The sequence below is a fragment of the Oncorhynchus kisutch genome, linkage group LG25, assembly GCF_002021735.2.
Source record: "Oncorhynchus kisutch isolate 150728-3 linkage group LG25, Okis_V2, whole genome shotgun sequence".
NCBI classification, from domain to species: domain Eukaryota; kingdom Metazoa; phylum Chordata; class Actinopteri; order Salmoniformes; family Salmonidae; genus Oncorhynchus; species Oncorhynchus kisutch.
Window position 1 is genome coordinate 19,862,375 of NC_034198.2, and position 25,694 is coordinate 19,888,068.

General features: G+C 42.6%; 1 protein-coding gene across 5 annotated transcripts in view; it reads right to left on the reverse strand.

Moving 5' to 3' along the window:
- Window positions 1-25,694, reverse strand: part of LOC109869894 (C-Jun-amino-terminal kinase-interacting protein 4) — a 53,959-nt gene that overhangs the window by 23,026 nt on the left and 5,239 nt on the right. For all 5 annotated transcript variants that reach the window (XM_020460177.2, XM_031804768.1, XM_031804765.1 and 2 more), the window contains exons 2-4: window positions 15,140-15,260; window positions 2,785-2,855; window positions 926-1,023 (exon numbers count right to left, since the gene is read on the reverse strand). In XM_020460177.2, coding sequence (XP_020315766.1) covers window positions 926-1,023; window positions 2,785-2,855; window positions 15,140-15,260 — 290 coding nt within the window. The remainder of the gene's footprint in view (window positions 1-925; window positions 1,024-2,784; window positions 2,856-15,139; window positions 15,261-25,694) is intronic.

Consider the following 25,694-nt stretch of genomic DNA (forward strand, 5'->3'; position numbering starts at 1 on the left):
GTAACATATGCCTCCCCTCAGCTCGATGCTGATTGGCTGAGCCATGGAGAGACTGGGAGGAGGAAAACCCTGTGGGAACTGACAGCATCTGCTGCTACTGAGAGACTGTAGAGGGCTGCTGACACACACACACAAAAGCTCAAATGTACCACACTTCTGTTAGGAAAACCACAGAAATCACAAATGAGTTCCTTGTGAACACAAACACAAATGCTGTTTAAATCTAAAAAGCTACACAAACTGCTTTGATCTGATGTACTAGTCAAACTAACACCACTCTCTGCACTGTTCAAAATGAAGGTTTGCCCAGGAGACCATGACCTCTTTTTACTGCTGTTTCACTAATCTGATCAGCTGACTAAAACATGACAGCTCTGAATCACTCATCTCCATCACACTGTGGGATTACTGCTGACCACTGCCAAACCTCTGATTCCATGGCATAATCCCACTCAATATCTATCCTAATCTCCTCTTCATCCTCCTCCCCCCACTTCAACACATATCCTCCTCCCCCCAGACACATATCCCCCCCCCCTCCTACCACCGTCCCCTCTTTTTTCCATCCCCTCCTCCCCCCTTTCCCTTCCTTCTGCCCAGCCCCTCATGCCTACCTCACATCTCTCATCTTCTGTCAGGTTCTGACCTAAAAGGAAATCGTGCCCATGGAGAGCAGAGAGCGCAGGAGTGGCGCCTGCAGCGATGAAGCACTTCACATCAATGTACTCTCTCACAAACACACTGAACCAGGGTGAGGAGCCAAGTAAGCCAATGACACCTACACAGTACCCAGGATGAACTGGCCATGAGCCACTATTAATACACCATTAAGGAAGCACTGTTATATGAGAGTGTTCGTGTACAACTTCAGATACTGTCCACGTAGTGATCTCCGTATGGGACTTGAATAGTTGTATGACCTTACCGTGATCTGCTTGTGCTTGTGTCTGTAGGCGCCTCCTGCACCGCCGTGTGCTGCTGGTGTTTGGCACGTTCCAAGTGTTCCATGTAGCTGTGGATCATCTGCATGGGACATACCACATAGGGAGATCAGGGAGGGGTTAGCGTGGACAGTGAGTGGTCCTATTCAAATTATTATTTGAACATGGCCATGATGCCTGTTGTTTCTTAGGAGTTTTTTTGTGTGGATGTACAGCTGGAACAGACAGCCTCCCGGCCTGTGGGGTATTCAGCTGTCACAGTGCATTTGTGTGAGCTTCTAAAATCACGTTCCCGTCCATATTTAAAACGTCATAGTCTCTTCGCAGGCTTGTTTGTTTTGGCGTCTGGGCCAATGTGTTAGTAATAGATTAGAGAACAGTCTTTAGGCAGACTGAGTTGAGGCAACTGGACAACATACTTATTACTGGGAAAATTGCTCCAATCTCCTTAAACTGACCCAATTCTAACTCCCTCTTTCTCCTTCCCGCTCTCCTGCGTCTTGCATTCTCCATCCCTCACCATCCTCATCCCTCCCCCCGTCCTCTGTTGTAGTGCGAATTCCCTGAATGGAAGCTGGAAATAGCATCTTGTCTTGGTTCGCTGTCGGTCAAACATCAATAGGATCCACTAGTCTGCCGACCTATGTCTAAACCATATTATACATACATTCTAGCCATTTAGTAGACCCAACCCTGTTAACCGCTAGGCTACCTGCTGCCCAGGCAACCTGCCATCCAGGCGCGTGTGTCTTCAAATCCATGTTCACCCACGAATGTGTGGCAGCACATGACTCCAACAGCATCATTATGTTTGACAGACACTTACCAATACTAGAGTTTCACTTGCCTTTTTTTTTACCTCCAATTTTGTGATATCCAATTGAGATCTTGTCTCATCGCTGCAATTCCCCAACGGGCTCGGGAGGCGAAGGTCGAGTCATGATTCCTCTGAAACATGACGAAACAAACCGCGCTTCTTAACACCCGCCCGCTTAACCCAGAAGCCAACCGCACCAATGTATTGGAGGAAACACAGTTCAACTAACGATCGAAGTCAGCCACAAGGAGTCCGCCCGGGTCTGTAGTGACGCCTCAAGAACTACGACGCAGTGCCTTAGACCGCTGCGCCAATCGTGAAGCCCTGAGTTTTACATGATTTCTACTGAACAAAACTATAAATGCAACATGAAACAATTTTACTGAGTTACAGTGCATTTAAGGAAATCAGTCAATTTAAATAAATTCATTAGGACCTAATCTATGGATTTCACATGTCTGGGCAGGGGCACAGGTGCAGAAGCTGGATGTGGAGGTCCTGGGCTGGCGTGGATACACGTGGTCTGCGGTTGGACCTACTGTCAAATTCTCTAAAACAACGTTGGAGGCGGCTTATGATAGAGTAATTAACATTAAATTATCTGTCAACAGCTGTGGTGGACATTGATGCAGTTAGCATGCTAATTGCACTCTCCCTCAAAACATCTGTGGTGTTGTGTGACAGCACAGCACACTCTAGAGTGGCCTTTAATTGTCTCCAGCACAAGTTACACCTGTGTAATGTTCATGCCGTTTAATCAGCTTCTTGATATGCCACACCTGTCAGGAGGATGGATTATCTTTGCAAAGGAGAAATGATCACTAACAGGATTGTAAACAAATTTGTGCCCAAAATTTGATTTAAAAAAAAGAAGCTTTTTGTGCTTGTGGAACATTTCTGGGATTTTTGTTTCAGCTCATGAAACCAACACTTTACATGTTGCGTTTACATTTTTGTTCAGTATAGTTTGCCCAGTAGACCTACAAAAGGAACAGTCCCAACACAAAACACTCTTCCCCCCCATACCTCTGTGTGTCTCTGGTGGAGGGCATGGTACTCTTTCTTCAGCTCGGCTTCTCGTTCCTCCAATCTGCCAACTGAGAGAGAAAACAGGTCGATGTGTGATCTCAGTCAAACAGAACTACATGGTTAATGAGGGAAAAGAACCCTAAAACAACTGTTATAGGGTCATTCCAAGGGTTGCAAAGCAACCGGTAATTTGCGGAAGTTACAGGAACCTTCAGTAATTTGGGTAATAAACAGAAAATCTATGGCAATCTATTGTAACTTAGGTCATTTATACTTTGAATAACTTTTTAAAAAAAATGCTTTTTATTTTTTCTCTCTATGTCCACGAATTTCTAGAAGATAGACTATATGGTTCAAGAGAAAATTGCCTAATTAATGAAAGAAAAGCATCAAATCAACAATGGCATTATTTTCAATCACCTCAACTCATCCAACTATTGAATTTTGATTCCACAACTGCCACCTGTTTGATGCCAAAACATTGACAACAAATACATAGACATAAATTGTAATTTTGTTGGGGGAAATTGTATATTTCATGCTGAAAACCCTAATTAAAAACACCAATTGGTATTCACTAGGTTTATAGTTTATATTCAGGATAATGTTTTACAGCTTTGTCATTCAAATGTTTTTATTTTTAAATAATCTTATTTAATGATTTCAGATCTTTTAAATGTGGTAAGGCCACAGAGGGCCGGAGAATTGCAGACACCTGTGATAATCTGAAGTACCCAAATTTGGGTAGTTTCCTGGTAAAATTTCCAGTAATATACCCCTATACTCCCTTTGCAACCCTAGTCATTCCATTTGATTTCAACCCCTTTTGATTTGAACAAATACTTTTCATACATACAGTGCCTTCAGAAAGTGGAGGCAGGTAGCCTAGCAGTTAAAACCCCCTATGGTCGATGTCCGTCATTTTTAAAAATCTGTCAGTTTAAGAGAGATGTTTTTATTAAATTTTTTCAATTGGATGCATCTCAATCCACCGCATCTGCCTATGCAACACTTGTGAGGTGAAAGGTAACAAAGCTAGAGCTGGGTTTGTCAGACCATGACACATCACAAAAATCAGTCTTCTCACAAAATAGTCTTCAGCGTCTGAACGGCTTGGCCTACAAACGATGATGACCGCTCTGGACAGATGAGCCTCACGAACACGCAGGTGTTCTCTGACTCCCACAGACTTCTGTCTGTAGCCTTCTGTGTAAAGGTGAGACTCACAAACATGTTGGTTGTTTTGCTCTAGGAATGCTCACAGGCCTCACAAGACTCGTCTGAAGGTTCCCAGTCAATTTGTTTCATGGAAGCATGTACAGTGGGGAGAACAAGTATTTGACAACCTGCCAAATCGGCAGTGTTTCCTACTTACAAAGCATGTAGAGGTCTGTAATTTTCATCATAGGTACACTTCAACTGTGAAAAACGGAATCGAAAACAAAAATCCAGAAAATCACATTGTATGATTTTGCTGTAATTAATTTGCATTTTATAGCATCACATAAGTATTTGATACATCAGAAAAGCATAACTTAATATTTGGTACAGAAACCTTTGTTTGCAATTACAGAGATCATACGTTTCCTGTAGTTCTTGACCAGGTTTGCACACACTGCAGCAGGGATTTTGGCCCACTCCTCCATACAGACCTTCTCCAGATCCTTCAGGTTTCGGGGCTGTCGCTGGGCAATACGGACGTTCAGCTCCCTCCAAATATTTTCTATTGGGTTCAGGTCTAGAGACTGGCTAGGCCACTCCAGGACCTTGAGATGCTTCTTACGGAGCCACTCCTTAGTTGCCCTGGCTGTGTGTTTCGGGTTGTTGTCATGCTGGAAGACGCAGCCACGACCCATCGTCAATGCTCTTACTGAGGGAAGGAGGTTGTTGGCCAAGATCTCGCAATACATGGCCCCATCCATCCTCCCCTCAATACGGTGCAGTCGTCCTGTCCCCTTTGCAGAAAAGCATCCCCAAAGAATGATGTTTCCACCTCCATGCTTCACGGTTGGGATGGTGTTCTTGGGGTTGTACTTATTCTTCTTCCTCCAAACACAGCGAGTTTAGACCAAAAAGCTATATTTTTGTCTCATCAGACCACATGACCTTCTCCCATTCCTCCTCTGGATCATCCAGATGGTCATTGGCAAACTTCAGACGGGCCTGGACATGCGCTGGCTTGAGCAGGGGGACCTTGCTTACGCTGCAGGATTTTAATCCATGATGGCGTAGTGTGTTACTAATGGTTTTCTTTGAGACTGTAGTCCCATCTCTCTTCAGGTCATTGACCAGGTCCTGGCGTGTAGTTCTGGGCTGATCCCGCACCTTCCTCATGATCATTGATACCCCACGAGGTGAGATCTTGCATGGAGCCCCAAACCGAGGGTGGTTGACCGTGATCTTGAACTTCTTCCATTTTCTAATAATTGCGCCAACAGTTGTTGCCTTCTCACCAAGCTGCTTGCCTATTGTCCTGTAGCCCATCCCAGCCTTGTGCAGGTCTACAATTTTATCCCTGATGTCCTTACACAGCTCTCTGGTCTTGGCCATTGTGGAGAGGTTGGAGTCTGTTTGATTGAGTGTGTGGACAGGTGTCTTTTAGATTCTGTCTCTCACAGTTGAAGTGTACCTATGATAAAAAATGACAGACCTATACATGCTTTGTAAATAGGAAAACCTGCAAAATCGGGCAGTGTATCAAATACTTGTTCTCCCCACTGTATATTTATTTATTTTATTTATTTATTTATCCGTTATTTTACCAGGTAAGTTGACTGAGAACATGTTCTCATTTGCAGCAACGACCTGGGGAATAGTTACAGGGGAGAGGAGGGGGATTAATGAGCCAATTGTAAACTGGGGATTATTAGGTGACCATGATGGTTTGAGGGACAGATTGGGAATTTAGCCAGGACACCGGGGTTAACACCCCTACTCTTACGATAAGTGCCATGGGATCTTTAATGACCTCAGAGAGTCAGGACATCCATTTAACGTCCCATCCGAAAGACGGCACCCTACACAGGGCAGTGTCCCCAATCACCAGTGTCCCCTACTGGCCCTCCAACACCACTTCCAGCAGCATCTGGTCTCCCATCCAGGAACTGACCAGGACCAACCCTGCTTAGCTTCAGAAGCAAGCCAGCAGTGGTATGCAGGGTGGTATGCTGCTGGCAATATGGTATATGGAGACGGTTTAGTGACAAAAATAAGGTGTTTAATACAAGTTTTTTTTTTTTACATGAGCATCTCAAATATAGGATATAATCTTCAGAACAAACAGATTTTCAGGATCTGTTGTTCCATGTAGTGAATCTGTTATTCAATGTGTTTGTATGGGCTAATAGCAGTAAGGCCAAATACAGTGCTTGCGAAAGTATTCGGCCCCCTTGGACTTTGCAACCTTTTGCCACATTTCAGGCTTCAAACAAAGATATAAAACTGTATTTTTTTGTGAAGAATCAACAACAAGTGGGACACAATCATGAAGTGGAACGACATTTATTGGATATTTCAAACTTTTTTAACAAATCAAAAACGGAAAAATTGGGCATGCAAAATTATTCAGCCCCTTTACTTTCAGTGCAGCAAACTCTCTCCAGAAGTTCAGTGAGGATCTCTGAATGATCCAATGTTGACCTAAATGACTAATGATGATAAATACAATCCACCTGTGTGTAATCAAGTCTCCGTATAAATGCACCTGCACTGTGATAGTCTCAGAGGTCCGTTAAAAGCGCAGAGAGCATCATGAAGAACAAGGAACACACCAGGCAGGTCCGAGATACTGTTGTGAAGAAGTTTAAAGCCGGATTTGGATACAAAAAGATTTCCCAAGCTTTAAACATCCCAAGGAGCACTGTGCAAGCAATAATATTGAAATGGAAGGAGTATCAGACCACTGCAAATCTACCAAGACCTGGCCGTCCCTCTAAACTTTCAGCTCATACAAGGAGAAGAATGATCAGAGATGCAGCCAAGAGGCCCATGATCACTCTGGATGAACTGCAGAGATCTACAGCTGAGGTGGGAGACTCTGTCCATAGGACAACAATCAGTCGTATATTGCACAAATCTGGCCTTTATGGAAGAGTGGCAAGAAGAAAGCCATTTCTTAAAGATATCCATAAAAGTGTTGTTTAAAGTTTGCCACAAGCCACCTGGGAGACACACCAAACATGTGGAAGAAGGTGCTCTGGTCAGATGAAACCAAAATTGAACTTTTTGGCAACAATGCAAAACGTTATGTTTGGCGTAAAAGCAACACAGCTGAACACACCATCCCCACTGTCAAACATGGTGGTGGCAGCATCATGGTTTGGGCCTGCTTTTCTTCAGCAGGGACAGGGAAGATGGTTAAAATTGATGGGAAGATGGATGGAGCCAAATACAGGACCATTCTGGAAGAAAACCTGATGGAGTCTGCAAAAGACCTGAGACTGGGACGGAGATTTGTCTTCCAACAAGACAATGATCCAAAACATAAAGCAAAATCTACAATGGAATGGTTCAAAAATAAACATATCCAGGTGTTAGAATGGCCAAGTCAAAGTCCAGACCTGAATCCAATTGAGAATCTGTGGAAAGAACTGAAAACTGCTGTTCACAAATGCTCTCCATCCAACCTCACTGAGCTCGAGCTGTTTTGCAAGGAGGAATGGGAAAAAAATTCTCGATGTGCAAAACTGATAGAGACATACCCCAAGCGACTTACAGCTGTAATCGCAGCAAAAGGTGGCGCTACAAAGTATTAACTTAAGGGGGCTGAATAATTTTGCACGCCCAATTTTTCAGTTTTTGATTTGTTAAAAAAAGTTTGAAATATCCAATAAATGTCGTTCCACTTCATGATTGTGTCCCACTTGTTGTTGATTCTTCACAAAAAAATACAGTTTTATATCTTTATGTTTGAAGCCTGAAATGTGGCAAAAGGTCGCAAAGTTCAAGGGGGCCGAATACTTTCGCAAGGCACTGTATATATATATATATTTTTATACTTCAAGAGTCTTAAAATTCCAAATCATCAGACTCTGGGGAAGTAGATAAAGGGCTTCATTGCAAAAATCCTGAAGTAATCCTTTAATGCAATCTGGGGACATTAGTCATATCTGTCAGTGACCAGGTTTCATGCTCTATTAGTCATATCTGTCAGTGACCAGGTTTCATGCTCTATTAGTCATATCAGTCAGTGACCAGGTTTCATGCTCTATTAGTCATATCTGTCAGTGACCAGGTTTCATGTTCTATTAGTCATATCTGTCAGTGACCAGGTTTCATGTTCTATTAGTCATATCTGTCAGTGACCAGGTTTCATGTTCTATTAGTCATATCTGTCAGTGACCAGGTTTCATGTTCTATTAGTCATATCTGTCAGTGACCAGGTTTCATGTTCTATTAGTCATATCTGTCAGTGACCAGGTTTCATGCTCTATTAGTCATATCTGTCAGTGACCAGGTTTCATGTTCTATTAGTCATGTGTCAGTGACCAGGTTTCATGCTCTATTAGTCATATGTACGGGAAACAACGTACAAGGAAATGCTTACTTGCAGGTTCCTTTGACAAAGCAATAACAATAAGAATACGAACAAAGCAAATAGCTCAGTAGAATATATATTTTTAGCATAACTAACACAGGATGGCACAATTTATAGGCCAATGTTTATTTACAAGTGTATTGGGGAAGGGGGGGGGGGGGGGGTGGGAGACAGTGTATAAACTGAGCAGTATAATAAGAGTCTGGCAGCAGCTGTTGTGGTGTGTGTAGCATGAATGTATACGTGTGTGTGTGTGTGTGTGTGTGTGTGTGCGCACACTCTAAGGTGCGGAGAATCAGAGTAGGTGATCAGTCCAGTTCAACTGTTCAGCAGTCTCACTGAGCCTGTTGGTATCAGACCTCATGCTCTGATAATGTCTGCCCGACGGTAAGGGAGAGAACAGCTCATGGCTGGGGTGTGTGGGGTCCTTGATGCTGCGTTCCTTCCTCAGGCACCGTTTCGAATAGATGTCCTGGATGGGTGGGAGCACGGTCCAATTACTGGATGCCAATCAGTAATATCTGTCCCAAACCAGGGCCATGTTTAGCAGGACACATCATTGGCCAACGTTCAGATAGAAATGTATGATGTAGAACAGATACAGTGCCTTGCGAAAGTATTCGGCCCCCTTGAACTTTGCGACCTTTTGCCACATTTCAGGCTTCAAACATAAAGATATAAAACTGTATTTTTTTGTGAAGAATCAACAACAAGTGGGACACAATCATGAAGTGGAACGACATTTATTGGATATTTCAAACTTTTTTAACAAATCAAAAACTGAAAAATTGGGCGTGCAAAATTATTCAGCCCCTTTACATTCAGTGCAGCAAACTCTCTCCAGAAGTTCAGTGAGGATCTCTGAATGATCCAATGTTGACCTAAATGATTTATGATGATAAATACAATCCACCTGTGTGTAATCAAGTCTCCGTATAAATGCACCTGCACTGTGATAGTCTCAGAGGTCCGTTAAAAGCGCAGAGAGCATCATGAAGAACAAGGAACACACCAGGCAGGTCCGAGATACTGTTGTGAAGAAGTTTAAAGCCGGATTTGGATACAAAAAGATTTCCCAAGCTTTAAACATCCCAAGGAGCACTGTGCAAGCGATAATATTGAAATGGAAGGAGTATCAGACCACTGCAAATCTACCAAGACCTGGCCGTCCCTCTAAACTTTCAGCTCATACAAGGAGAAGACTGATCAGAGATGCAGCCAAGAGGCCCATGATCACTCTGGATGAACTGCAGAGATCTACAGCTGAGGTGGGAGACTCTGTCCATAGGACAACAATCAGTCGTATATTGCACAAATCTGGCCTTTATGGAAGAGTGGCAAGAAGAAAGCCATTTCTTAAAGATATCCATAAAAAGTGTAGTTTAAAGTTTGCCACAAGCCACCTGGGAGACACACCAAACATGTGGAGGAAGGTGCTCTGGTCAGATGAAACCAAAATTGAACTTTTTGGCAACAATGCAAAACATTATGTTTGGCGTAAAAGCAACACAGCTCATCAACCTGAATACACCATCCCCACTGTCAAACATGGTGGTGGCAGCATCATGGTTTGGGCCTGCTTTTCTTCAGCAGGGACAGGGAAGATGGTTAAAATTGATGAAGATGGATGGAGCCAAATACAGGACCATTCTGGAAGAAAACCTGATGGAGTCTGCAAAATACCAGAGACTGGGACGGAGATTTGTCTTCCAACAAGACAATGATCCAAAACATAAAGCAAAATCTACAATGGAATGGTTCAAAAATAAACATATCCAGGTGTTAGAATGGCCAAGTCAAAGTCCAGACCTGAATCCAATCGAGAATCTGTGGAAAGAACTGAAAACTGCTGTTCACAAATGCTCTCCATCCAACCTCACTGAGCTCGAGCTGTTTTGCAAGGAGGAATGGGAAAAAATTTCAGTCTCTCGATGTGAAAAACTGATAGACATACCAAGCGACTTACAGCTGTAATCGCAGCAAAAGGTGGCGCTACAAAGTATTAACTTAAGGGGGCTGAATAATTTTGCACGCCCAATTTTTCAGTTTTTGATTTGTTAAAAAAGTTTGAAATATCCAATAAATGTCGTTCCACTTCATGATTGTGTCCCACTTGTTGTTGATTCTTCACAAAAAAATACAGTTTTATATCTTTGTTTGAAGCCTGAAATGTGGCAAAAGGTCGCAAAGTTCAAGGGGGCCGAATACTTTCGCAAGGCACTGTATACCTCTTTGGTATTTGGAATAAGGAATCACGTCAGCTCTATTTTTAACAGTTGGAATTTCTTGCTTTGAATATTGAGGTTTCAAAGGGTCTCTCTATAACTGTGATTGTCTGTTATAGACCCCCCTCTGCTCTTGGTGATGCATTGTCTTCTCTGATGCACCTTACATCTAAACTTCTTTACAGTGACATTATCTTGAATGGTGATCTCAACTGGTGTTGGTTAAAGCCGGTGTCTAATAATTTAAAAATATTTTGTAATTCTATGAATCTTACCCAGTTGATTAAGTAACCCACTCGCCCAAATCTCAAATGTCCAAAGGAACCTTATCTGATTGATTTGATATTGACAAATAACCACATAAATCAATACAAAAACAACCGCAGAATATTTAAGTGACCATTGTGCTGTTGTTGCTGTTAGAAATACTAAGACAAACCCACGCTTTACTCGTAAGAGAAATTTGTAGAGTTTTGATGAGCAGGCTCTCATCATTTGTTTTATTTTGACTGGAGCTAGATTGAGCTTATTCCTGATGTGGAAACTGCCTGGAAATTCTTTCATTATGTTTTTTTCCAAATAGTAAACAAACATGCCCCATTCCGCAGGTTCAGAGTTAAAGGGCGGGATAATCCATGGAATTCTTCTGAGCGGTCTTTGTATTATTCACAACCGTAATCTAGCCTGGGCTAAAGCAAGGAAATCGTGTTCTGATGCTGTTTGGCTTCTTTTTAGGCAGTTACGAAACAAGTGTTCTTTTCTTCTCAGGAAGACCAAGTCTGAATATTTACGACTGAACCTAAATGACCCTAGAAAGTTTTAGAAGAATATTAAGTTCATGTCTGGAAACAATAACGTTAATGAATTACCATCATCTGTATTGAAGGACTTTGTTGATGTATGACAAAACTGAAATACTGAATTGTTTCAATGAGCACTTTGTATCATCTGTTAGGCTGTTTGATTCAGTGTCCTCTGTACAACCCTGTGTGGATGAAGCAGTGAGAGCTGGTCAAACATTTAGCTTTTTGCCATTCTCAGTGCAGGTGGCACATAAAGCCCTGAAATCCTTAGATCAGAGAAAGCCTGCAGGTCCTGATCTTTTGGATCCCTGCTTTTTAAATCTGGCAGCTGATTTCATAGCTGAACCACTTACATATCTGTTCAATCTAACCCTGGAATGTAATGAAATTCCAAAGATCTAGAATTCAGCATTTGTCCTACCACTTTAAAAAATAATTATAGGTCCATCTCAAAGCTGTCACCCCTGATGAAAATACTTGAAACCCTTGAGTGAACAGCTAAAAAAAATAAGAAGTTATATACCAACTATTTTATCAATGTACTAATCGGGCTTCAGGAAGAAGCATAACACAATTACAGCAGCCATGAATGTTTTAAATTATATCACTGAAGCCCTTGACAAAAAACAGCACTGTGTCTCACTTTTTATTGATCTCGCTAAGGATTTTGATACAGTTGATTATGCTATACTAAGGCAGAGATTGTCGAGTGTAGGTCTTTCGGAGCATGCAGTTGCATGGTTTGCTAACTATCTGTCTGCACTCAATTTGATGGGCCCATGTCTGTTAAAATGTCTGTCTGTAATGGTATACCCCAGGGCTCTGTACTTGGTCCCCTCTTATTCACTCTTTATATAAGAAAATGTAGACAAAAATGTGCAAAATGCACAACTTCACTTTTATGCTGATGATACTGTTATTTATTGTTGTACCTCGTCTCACAAAAGCTTTCCAGAACTTGCAAACTGCTTTTTATACTGTTCAACATACCTGTTCAACAATTGAAGCCTATCCTCAACACTGACAAAACTAAATGGTGTTTTCTAAAGCAAGAAATAGACCTCTGAACCTTTCACCTATTACTACCTGTCAGGGTAATGATATTGAGACTAACCTCAAATCCTGGAATTTTAATTGATGACGGCCTCTTAAATTGCATATTCAATAACTTATAAATAAAAATTGAAGCTGAAGTTGCGATTTTATTTTAGGAATAATGCCTGTTTTTCTTTTGAAGCCAGAAGGAGGCTAGTATCAGCTACATTTATGCCTTTACTAGACTATGGGGATATTTTATATATGAATGCTTCAGCTCAGTGTTGAAGATCAATTGACACCCTTTACCATGGTGCATGGAGATTTATTTTAAACTGCAAAACCCTTACGCATCACTGCACTTTTATATACCAGGGATGGCTGGCCTTCTCTAGTCACTCGTAGGCTCAGTCACTGGTACACTTTTATTTACAAAGCCATTTGGGGTTTACTACCATTTTATTTAGGCATTTTTATTGTTCAGAAATGTGGTGGGTACTCTCTTTGTTCGCAGGACTTTATTCTGCTAACTGCTCCATATGTCCGAACTGAATTTGGTAAAAAAAGCTTGTATGTGCTCTGTGCCACGCCTTACAAAATACTTTTAAACTGGAAGAACTTGTCCCGATTGGTGTTTTTAAATCCCCGATGAAGGATTTTGAGACTGATTCCCTGACCTGTCAATGTTTTTAATTTGCGCTTTTATGATTTTGTTATACTCTTGTGAATCCTATGGTTTTTACTAGATTACTTGTAGTTTTTCATGTTGTCTGTCTGAAATTGTGTAACGACTTGGTGCTGCCCATCTTGGCCAGGACGCTCTTTAAAAAAAAAGAGGTTTAAAATCTCAATGAGCCCTTCCTGGTTAAATAAAGGTTAAATTAAAAGAAAAGCTCTGGTATTTGGTATTCATGGTCATGGTATTTCTATCCACAACATTCAACGTTTTCGAACTGAACATGGCCTAGGCTTCAGATGAGAAACCAAGTACGGTTTTAAATTGCTGTCAGTTGTAGTAGCAACACATGACCACCAGGTGTCATTAGCACACTAGTAAAATACACTGGCTGGCTCAAACACTCAAATATTTTGGGTTATGGGTCAGAGTAGCCATAATCCTATGGAAAACATTAGGAATTCTAAGCCATTCTGTCCAGTTATCACACACACACACACAGAAGCCATGTTTAAATTTTAAGATTAAAATGGACAAGCAGGAACCCAAACACACTAGAAACAGACTTTAGAATCCACTCTATTTGAGTAAAGGATAGGTCTTGAGCCCTGTTACTTATTCCACTTTGTTGGCAACTTGGCTGGCATGGACTGTTTATAGTGAAAACACCCTGACAACGTTCTGTGTGTACGCGATGACGATTGCCCAGCCTAACAATATCCTCTCACAAAGGCAGTGTGTGTGAGACTGAGACACTAACCCAAGCAGGACTACCATCTGCTCATTGACAATGACCCTCCCAACACAGCATCAGGATTTAAATGTCACTAACTGACAACACAGTTATCTAATATAATCTGCTACCTCCACACATCTCTATGGTAGCCTGGCTAACACCAGACTGTCGTCATTGGATTTTTGGAGTTGGCTTTTAGTAGAATGAGACATACGGCAGGGATTTGATTCAGAACAACAGAAAAGAGACTCGTTAGGGCAGGCTTTTAACACAGACCGTCATAGGTGGTTTAAAGAATGCCTAGGAATTAGCTCAGATGGCTGTGAGATTTGCAAGTTATTTGTTACCATGACTAATGACTATCAGTAGACAATGAGGAACCAACTAGAGAATGTACAGACAGAAATAACCCTTTAGGAAACCACCTGGTGTGTGAGGGTGGGCTTTTATTACTATCCTCATTGGTACTATGCTAGAAAATTCTCCCTCGTGGGGACCCTTCCCAGGTCATCATGAGGACAAAGGTTCTTTTTAGCTTAGGGAAAAAAGATTCTGAATGGAAATCAATTTTAGGTCCCCACAAGGATAGTAAAACATGTGTGTATTGGGAAGTGGAAGTACTGTATGTTTACGGCTTGCGGTCTATTATAACGGTTCGGTTCATCAGCTACAGTCTACACACATCTGCTGACTATGAGCTAGCCTGGATTTCACATCAAAATGACTCAAGAGAATTACTGCTCTGTCTCTCCCTATCTAGTTTAAGGAGAGAGAAGACCGAGAGTGAAAACTGTTCAAGTAGGAAAGGACTGAAAGTGTAAAAAAAAAAGAAAGACGTAGTGACAGTGGAAGAGAGGAAAAACTGAATAGGAAAGAACACGAACTGTGGACTTGGCTGTGAGCACTAGTGAATATCAAGTCAGATGACAGACACCCATAAAGTAGCTACTTAACCCAATCAGTCCTGATCGTTCACAGTCAAACACCAACTCAGATCAGAATAAACTGAGTTCGAGGTGTGATGCAAGGATTGAAAAATGAAATTAAAATCGCCATTCAAGACTCCCTTAGACTGCACTTACAGACACCTCCAAACTGTCACCTCTTGAGTTTATTCCTTATGTAATGACCTTCCCACGGTTCGTGAGGGTGTGTTTGGCAGCATCGTGTGGGTTGTTTGTTTCTATGGCGTGCAGATACAGTACAACCCAGTAAATATATTGGTCTTCCAGCCCCACGTTATGAGCACAATCCTGAGCCCTTCACTTGTAATGTCTTTCTCAGTATTCCTTCCATCAGGGTTCACCCCTCCAGTCCTAGAAGACATAATGATTGACTCACTCTGGTCCGAGTAGTTCCTGGTCTTGAGCTCCATTTGACGTGTTTGTGACTCCAGCAGGACCAGTCGACTCTGAAGGTCCTTCTTCTCCGTCTCCTGACTGTCCTCAAACACCATGTACCTCTACAGAGACAGAAACAGAAAGATATTAAAACACTGAATAACACAACGGCATGTGTCTGGATGCGTTAGAGGCCCAGTGCTGTCAAAAACGTGAGGGATGAGGGTAAATGAGGGATACAAAGTATATTGAAAGCAGGTGCTTTCACACAGGTGTGGTTCCTGAGCTAATTAAGAAAATCACATCCCATCATGTGTAGGGGGTCATGTATAAAAAAATACTGGTCAGCCCATTATTGACTACCATGGCCCCATAAGATGACAATACCCCACCATCCAAAGGGTACAAGTGGTCAATGAATGGTTTGATGAGAATGAAAACAAACTATATGGCATGGCCGTCTCAGTCACCAGACCTCAACCCAATTCAACACTTATGGGAGATTCTGGAACAGCTCCTGAGACAGCATTTTCCACCACCATCAACAAAACCAGATGATAGTCTCACTAAGCGCAAACCAGATGGGATGGCGTATCGCTGCAGAATGCGGTGGCAACCACACTGTTAGTTAAGTGTGCCTTGAATTCTAAATAAATCCCTGAGTGTCACCAGCAAAGCACCCCTACACCATCACACCTTCTCCATGCTTCACGGTGGGAACCGCACATGGAGAGATCATCCGTTCACCTACTCTGCATCTCACAAAGACACGGTGGTTGGAAGCAAACATCTGAACTTTGGACTCAGAGCAAAAGACTGATTTCCACCGGTCTAATGTCCATTGCTTGTGTTTCTTTGCCCAAGCAAGTGTCTTCTTATTGGTGTCCTTTAGTAGTGGTTTCTTTGCAGGAATTCAACCACGAAGGCCTGATTCACGCAGTCTCCTCTGAACAGTTGATGTTGAGACGTGTCTGTTACTTGAACTCTGAGGTGCAATCTGAGGTGCAGTTAATTGCCGATATCTGAGGTTGGTAACTAATGAAATTATCCTCTGAAACAGTGGTAAGTCTGGGTCTTTCTTTCCTGTGGTGGTCCTCATGAGAGCCAGTTTCATCATAGCGCATGATGGTTTTAGCGACTGCACTTGAAGAAACTTTCAAAGTTCTTGAAACTTGTCCCGATTGGTGTTTTTAAATCACTGATGAATGATCTTGAGACTGATTCCCTGACATGTCAATGTTTTTAATTTTCTGTTTTTGATTTTGTTATACTCTTGTGAATTCTATGGATTTTACTAGATTACTAGTTTTTCATGTTGTTTGTCTGTAATTTTTGTAATGAATTGGTGCTGCCTATCTTGAAAAATATATTTTACATCTCAAGGGGCCCTTCCTGGTTAAATGAAGGTTAAATAAATCAGTCAGAAAGTTAAAGCTTGGTCGCAAATGGGTCTTCCAAATGGACAATGACCCCAAGCATACTTCCAAAGTTGTTGCAAAATGGCTTAAGGACAACAAAGTCAAGGTATTGGAGTGGCCATCAGAAAGCCCTGACCTCAATCACATAGAAAATTTGTTTGGCAGAACTGGAAAAAAGTGTGCGCGAGCAAGGAGGCCTACAAACCTGACTCAGTTACACCAGCTCTGTCAGGAGGAATGGGCCAAAATTCACCCAACTTATTGTGGGAAGCTTGTGGAAGGCTACCGAAACATTTGACCCAAGTTAAGCAATTTAAAGGCAATGCTACCAAATACTAATTGAGTGTATGTAAACTTCTGACCCACTGGGAATGTGATGAAAGAAAGAAATGATGAAATAAATAATTATACTGACATTTAACATTCTTAAAATAAAAGTGGTGATCCTAACTGACCTAAGACAGGGAATTTTTACTAGGATTGAATGTCAGGAATTGTGAAAAACTGAGTTTAAATGCATTTGGCTAAGGTGTATGTAAACTTCCGAATTCTACTGTACACACACACAACCTTTCAAAAGTTTGGGGTCACTTAGAAATGTCCTCGTTTCTGAATGCACAGTTTTTGCCAATTAAAATAACAAATTGGTCAGAAATACAGTGGTAGACATTGTTAATGTTGTAAATGACTATTGTAGCTGGAAATGAGATTTTTTATGGACTATCTACACAGGCCCATTATCAGCAACCATCACTCCTGTGTTCCAATGGCACGTTGTGTTAGCTAATCAAAGTTTATCATTTTAAAAAGGCTAATTGATCATTAGAAAACCATTTTGCAATTATGTTAGCACAACTGAAACTGTTGGTCTGATTAAAGAAGCAATAAAACTGGCCTTTAGACTGGTTGAGTATCTGGAGCATCAGCATTTGTGCGTTCGATTACAGGCTATTCCATGCAAGAAAATGCCAACAAACTGAAGATCTCATACTGTGCTGTGTACTACTCCCTTCACAGAAGAGCGCAAACTGGCTCTAACCAGAATAGAAAGAGGAGTGGGAGGTCCCGGTGCACAACTGATGTTATTTTAACAGACAAATAAATTAGCTTTTCTTTCAAAAACAAGGACATTTTTAAGTGACCAAACTTTTGAACGGTAGTGTGTGTGTGTGTGTGTATATATATATATATATATATATATATATTATGAGGTTGAGGTTCCAACCACTATGAGGTTGGAATAATACTGTGAAATTGTAAAATTATGATAATGTCCTTTTCGTGAAAGAGCCGTTTGAAAATACCGCCTGAAATTTCTGTGTTTTTGGTGTTTTGGCCTGCCTGGTGACATCACCAGGTGGTAAATGAGTTAATAGACCAATTAGAAAGCGTTCCAAACATCTCTCCCAATACCAACTAGTTTTCACCTCACCACTGAGACAGTCCTAGCAAAATTCTTGCTTGATTTTTGACCATTTTATTTGAAAATGGTCACAGTAAGGTACTTGTAAGCCAGAAATGATTTGATAGAGATTAAAAGAGCTGCATTGGACCTTTAAGTACTTGTAAGAAAGATCATTGACCTCTAGCCAACAGACAGGAGGGTGAGCTGTATGCATCATGTTCATGTGAGATTCCTCCTGTCACAACTTCCTGTGATCCTTAGTGTCACTCACTACTACACAGTGAAAGAGCGAGAGAAGAGATTAATGGGGAGAAACTCTAGGGACAGCTCTAAGGTCTCGCTAACTCATAAAGACTGAGATCAATGGGAAAAACCCACCCGTCTGCCTGTGTGGCTTTCTGCAGCTCCATTGAGCGTGTGTGTATCAGGTCTGAGATCATCATGACGAGTCAGTCCGTCTTCAGTTCCATTCACTGGGTGTCAGACAACAGGTGCAGAGCGCTAACCCCTTGGCGCACATGTGCACGCAGCCACAGCTTTTGAGTGCGTTTATGCGTTGTACAGACAATATCAGTCAGGCAGTGAGTCTTATTGTTGTCTGTTAGATCTCAGTAACTTCTTTCAGATCAAAACTCACAACAATTGTCCATGGGAATGAGAGAGAAACACACACACACACACACAGAACTGCATATCACCTAGCTTATTAGAAACATACAGAAAGAGCTGAACCAGCCTGTGACTGTTAACAGAGACCTGTTAGAGCAGTGTTGCAGGATTTCGTCCTAGCCCGGCACTAACACACCTGACACTAGACTGAGTTGAATCTTGTGTTATAACACTAGGATGGAACTAAAGTTTGCGCTCATTAGCACGACACACGCAAAACAGTCTTGAGTCTTGTGATCATGGAGCTCAGCCAGCACATCGGCTGGGATGAGCAGTCATCTGCTGGTGGAGACTATCACCAGAGACCCTTGCTCCGCCGGAGGCCTACTGGAACTAATCAGCTCTTCTCTATGTGTCAAAGAGCAGATGTAAGCTAGGACAAAAGGCGCTTGGAGAATGTCTATGTGACCTGCTTAATTGCCTACACTGATATAAAGCAAAATGTTTTGGCTGTAGGTGTAGTCAAGGCCCAGTTCAAATGGTTATGAAAGCATAAGCCTAGCAAGCGAGAGACAGAGAAAATGGGATAAATAAAACTGGGAACGTGGGAAGGTATGAGAAAGGGTCTGAAAGGCAGTAAAGGCACAGACTTCATAGTAAATCTAATAAGAGCATTAGGCTACATGAAGCCTGGACTGAACAAGGGGGCTGGGAGAGGAGGAAGGGGAGAGGGTATTGGGACTTAATCTGTAAACAGCACTAAACACAAGGGTGCAAGTCACACACAGAAAGTACTATCATAAAAGCATAATTCCTAACATCCCTCCCTAGAACCTAACCGCCTTCTCCTATTGACTGACACACACACACTTTCTCCGTGCTGCTGATCATATGACCCATAGTTGGGTGTTCATACGATAACGAGTAGAACTTTCTCTGGTGTGCTATCTGCCTCTTCCCTCTCCTCTCCTCCTGAACACGCATAATGCTCCCTTTGTCCCTTCACACACACAGTGCCCCAGTGTATGAACATTCTATTGACAGGGAGTTTTATTAAGTGCACTGCGTCTTCTTTGGGTCTCGCCTGGGTATAACTGGGCGGCTGGGATAGCAAGACGGTTCTGACAAAAAAGGTAGGAGATTGATTGGCCAAGAGATACTGAAAGTCACTAAAAAGGGCCATGCATTTGTGGTTAGCAAGATCAGTCAGGGTTAGATTTCAAATCAAATGTTATTTGTCACGGGCCGAATACAACAGGTGTAGACTTTACCGTGAAAATCTTACTTACAAGCCCTTAACCAACAATGCAGTTCAATAAATACATAAACTAAAGTTTTTAAAAAAATCAAATTAATACATTTACGAGGCTATATACAGGGGGGGGGGGGGTAGTGCCAGGACAACAACCTCTCCCTCAACGTCCACAAGACAAAGGAGCTGATCCTGGACTACAGGAAATGGCGGGACGAGCACACCCACATCATCAACAGGGCTGTAGAGGAGCGGGTCGAGAGCTTCAAGTTCCTCAGTATCCACATCACTAAGGAATTTTCATAGCACACACACACACACACACACACACGTGAAGAGGGTATGGCAATGCCACTTCTCCTTCAGGAGGCTGAAAAGATTTTCCAATGGCCCGCAGATCCTCAAAAAGTTCTACAGCTGCACCATTGAGAGCATGTTGACTGCCTGCATCACCACTTGGTATGGGAAATGCTTGGCAGCCAACTGCAAGGTGCTGCAGACATTAATACGTGCAGCCCAGTACTTCACTGGGGCCAATCTCTGTGCCATCCAGGACTTCTGTGCCAGGTGGTGTCAGAGGAAGGCCCTAAAAATGATCAAAGACTTGAGCCACCAAAATCAGACTGTTCGCGCTGCTACTGCAGGGCAAGCGTTGCTACTGCAACAAGTCTGGAACCAACAGGACCCTGAACAGCTTCTACCCCCAAGCCATAAGACTGCTAAATAATTAGTTAAACAGTCAACTACCAGCTACCCGGACTATGTGCATTGACCCTTTTTGCACTAACTCTTTTGACTCATCACATACGCTGCAGTTACTGTTTATTAGGGATGCACGATATATCAGAAATCGGATGATATTAGCTCAAAATGCCAACATCGGCTCTATGTATAGTTTAAACACTGAAGTGCAAAACCGACGGCATACCTGTATAACGTAGGTAGATGGCGCAATGACGCCACGAAAAATACAGCGCTACACGTGCAACACAGCATTCCTAACCTGGCCCACAATGTCTGCTGTGTGGATCTATTATGACGTTTCAAGGGAAGATAACAGAAAGGCCATATGCAACGTTTGTGCTGCTATTATTTCCAGAGGGGAGAAAGTGAAATATTTCAATACCACAAACCTAATTAGTCATTTGAAAGTTCTTCAACCCCAGACATCAGCGACTAAAACTAAGCTCACACTTCCAACAACTAAACAAGTTCAAGTCGAGCAGTCATTTGAAAGAGTAAGACCAATTCAGCGAGACAACTCAAAGGCAGAATCCATTAACGCCAAGATAATAGAATTCATTGCCCTTGACAATCAACCGTTCTCGGTTGTGGATGATGTTGGCTTTTGCCGACTGGTCGAGCACCTCAAGCTCTGGCACACACTACCAAGTAGGCGCTATTTTTCAGATGTTGCCCTACCGGAGTTACACAGTATTGTTAAAACCACATCCATGAGCTTCTTGCTATGGGCTTCACTGCTATTAGCTTCACGACTGACAATTGGACCAGCGATGTCAGCCCCACGAGCATGCGGAGTCTGACAACACAGTGGGTCGACAAGGATTTCGTACTGAGGAAAGATGTATTGCATGCTCAAGAATGTGCTGGTTGTCATACCGCTGCTGCCACTTCAATGGCATTTGAGAACATGTTTGAAACTTAGAAAATCCAAGAACAAAGTACACGCTGCTATGTGATAATCCATGGAACATGACAAAGGCTTTGGAAGAATGCGGAGTCGCCAGTTTGCCATGCAAGGCACACACACTGCAACTGGCTGTAAATGAAGGTGTTTTGACCCAACGCAGCATATCTGACACAGTGGCAACAGGTAGGAAGCATACAGCCGCCTGCAAGCAATACAGGAGCAGCTTGGAGTGAAAACAGAAAGGCTAGACGTTTCCACCAGATGAAACAGTACTTTCTACATGATGGAGAGCCAGCTGGAACAAAAACGAGTGCTTGGCGAGCACGCAACAGACTATGAGTTACCTGCAACAATCAATACAAATCAATGGACTCTCATTGAAAACATGAACAGATATGCTTAGCTCCATTTGAACAACTGACTGGAGAAATAAGCTCATCAACTGTGCCTGCAGAAGACGTGATACCCTCTGTCATGGTATTGAAACACTTGCTCAACAAAACTGCAGACACAGACCGTGGGGTTAAAACTTACAAAAGTACTCTACTCGAGGCTGTGAAAAAGCGATTCGGTGGCCTTCCCTCTGAGCCTCTTTACGGTGTCGCCATCATGCTGGACGCTAGGTACAAGGACCGCTACTTCGATGCAGACAAGAAACAGGGTTACGTGAAATGTAAGACACAGCTGGACAAGACGGAAATGGACACAGCGCCAGTGCACACAGAGGAAGAGAACCCACGACAGAAAAAGCCACAGACAGAGCTGAAACGTCACTGCTTGACATGTATGATGAAAACCTGGTTGAGAATGTAACGACTGAACAAATGAACAACGAAACAGCACAACAATGAGTGAAAGAAATAGGTTTTGATTATGTTTTACTGGTAATGGGGACATATGTAAATGGCAACAAAATAACTTTGTCAGTGTGTGTCAACTATTTAACTGTACTAGAATGCTTAAAAGGCCTCTAAAATTGTAAATATCAGTCATCGGTATTGGGATTTTGTTTGGCAAGGAAAATATCAGTATTGACCAAAAATGTCATATTGGTGCATCCCTACTGTTTATTATCCATCCTGTTGCCTAGTCACTTTATCCCTACATATCTACCGCAGTGACCTTGTTAACCTACACATTGAACCAGTACTGGTACCACATGTACACAGACAAGATATGCTTACTCATTGTTTATTTAGTCCTTCTGTTATTATTTTTCTAATTATTTGTCTTTGCATTGTTAGGAAACGCCCGTATGTAACCATTTCACTGTTAGTCTACACCTGTTGTTTACGAAGCATGTGACAAATAAACATTTCATTGATTTAATATTAAATCATAACTTAGATCAACATCAAACATCCGGGTAAATTGTCCAAATCAACAAACCATACAAATGGTCTGGGCCGTGACATCCAATTGTGGGGCTAGCAGGTTCGGTCTTGATTTAAAATAATAAACTGGGTTCAATAGAGGGCTGTGATTATACCAGTATCGCAGACTGTACTCTTTGTTCCTTTAAAAACCTGCTGTATGTAAAATAGTGTGATATAGCTTGAAAAATAAATCAAGATCCACATCGCGTTTTGTTTTCTGGGAGAAGGAATGGGGATGTAGCCTATTACAGTTGACTCTTGAACCATGCACTTTAGATAAACACCCCCGACCTCTGTTTTCCAGCCCCAATTCAATGACATGCTTTGAAGCTTTCAAATTGCTCCTGATAAATGCTGTGTGATAACAGATACCTGGCACAGGAAACAGGGGCTTTTTGGTTAGAGCCTGACTGACATTGGCAGGAATGACACGACTCTCTGACATCACCCTGTGACATTATCATTCTGAACCGTGACCCTTTGATGTCAGGGGGAATGGGTGCGAGGAGCATCCTGGCCGCAGAGAGGAACTCACGAAGTCTTGTTTTCCCAGCAATTTCCTGCCTGGCCCTGCCCTCTTCCTCTCCCTGTCTATAGTGTAGAGTCACAGTCCGTCTAGGAAGAGTTACACTGAGCTCAGCTCTGGGAGAGATCAGTGTTACACTGGACTTACTAGGACTGTTTGTCTGGCAGTTGAGTCACAACAGCATTTAATGGGTTGTCCCAAGAAGTACTTGGGGTGTCTGTCTTCAGTGTTGTTTACTGGCTGAGAACCATATTGTCTTTACTTATAGTCTATTAGGCAGGTGTTTGGGTTTTTACAGCCATGAGCATGTGGATTGGATGGTTTTCTAGAGCCTAATGACCAACATGACTGATGTCATTGAGTTAACCAGGCGTGTGTAAAGTCAATTAAGCATAGTGTTTTTTAACCTCAAAGTAAACACCTAGGCCTAACACTGGTGAAGAATCTAACACAGGACAACTGGTTTCTCAACTCTTTTCAACTGTAGCGTGTAGAAAATCATTGTACCATCTAAACCGCTGTGAAATATATTTTCCAGAATCGAAAATCTGAAATTTTCAGCTGTTTGAAGTTGGTGTACAAAAGAAAGAAGCAAAAAAAAAATTATACGTAATAACGGGAAGCATAGAAAAAGTGCATATAGAACAGATCTACCGCTTCTTGAACTTATTTTCAATGAGAATGACAGATCTAACACATTTGTGAATTTTGTCAGGTCATCTAAAAAGTTATATGGATTGCAGCTTTAACTACTTATGAAGCTTTATGACCAGACTCTGAGCTCGTCTTTCCACACTCCACTGAACTGCAGCTCTGAGGAGAAAGTCATGCCTGTGCAGTGCAAAGCAAATTACCTCAGGAAGACACAAACGCATTAATCAGTCCCCACCCAGCCCCACCCTAGATTTCAAATCATGACATGTCGAAACAAAACTAGGCCTTGTACTCAATGTACTAGATAAGCTCCCATTTTGGTGGAAAGGAAAGCAGTTAGCATGCTCCGTTCAAAAAAATGCAGAACTAAGAACAGATACAGCCCTTGGTTCACCCCAGACCTGACTGCCCTCGACCAGCACAAAAACATCCTGTGGCGGACTGCAATAGCATCGAATAGTCCCCGTGATATGCAACTGTTCAGGGAAGTCCGGAACCAATACACGCAGTCAGTCAGGAAAACTAAGGCCAGCTTCTTCAGGCAGAAGTTTGCATCCTGTAGCTCCAACTCCAAAAAGTTCTGGGACACCGTGAAGTCCATGGAGAACAAGAGCACCTCCTCCCAGCTGTCCACTGCACTGAGGCTAGGTAACACGGTCACCACTGATAAATCCATGATTATCGAAAACTTCAATAAGCATTTCTCAACGGCTGGCCATGCCTTCCGCCTGGCTACTTCAACCTCGGCCAACAGCTCCGCCCCCCCCGCAGCTCCTCGCCCAAGCCTCTCCAGGTTCTCCTTTAACCAAATCCAGATAGCAGATGTTCTGAAAGAGCTGCAAAACCTGGACCCGTACAAATCAGCTGGGCTTGACAATCTGGATCCTCTATTTCTGAAACTATCTGCCACCATTGTCACAACCCCTATTACCAGCCTGTTCAACCTCTCTTTCATATCGTCTGAGATCCCCAAGGATTGGAAAGCTGCCGCAGTCATCCCCCTCTTCAAAGGGGGAGACACCCTGGACCCAAACTGTTACAGACCTATATCCATCCTGCCCTGCCTATCTAAGGTCTTCGAAAGCCAAGTCAACAAACAGGTCACTGACCATCTCGAATCCCACCGCACCTTCTCCGCTGTGCAATCTGGTTTCCGAGCCGGTCATGGGTGCACCTCAGCCACACTCAAGGTACTCAACGATATCATAACCGCCATAGATAAAAGACAGTACTGTGCAGCCGTCTTCATCGACCTTGCCAAGGCTTTCGACTCTGTCAATCACCATATTCTTATCGGCAGACTCAGGAGCCTCGGTTTTTCGGATGACTGCCTTGCCTGGTTCACCAATTACTTTGCAGACAGAGTTCAGTGCGTCAAATCGGAGGGCATGCTGTCTGGTCCTCTGGCAGTCTCTATGGGGGTGCCACAGGGTTCAATTCTCGGGCCGACTCTTTTCTCTGTGTATATCAATGATGTTGCTCTTGCTGCGGGCGATTCCCTGATCCACCTCTACGCAGACGACACCATTCTATATACCTTCGGCCCGTCTTTGGACACTGTGCTATCTAACCTCCAAACAAGCTTCAATGCCATACAACACTCCTTCCGTGGCCTCCAACTGCTATTAAACGCTAGTAAAACCAAATGCATGCTTTTCAACCGGT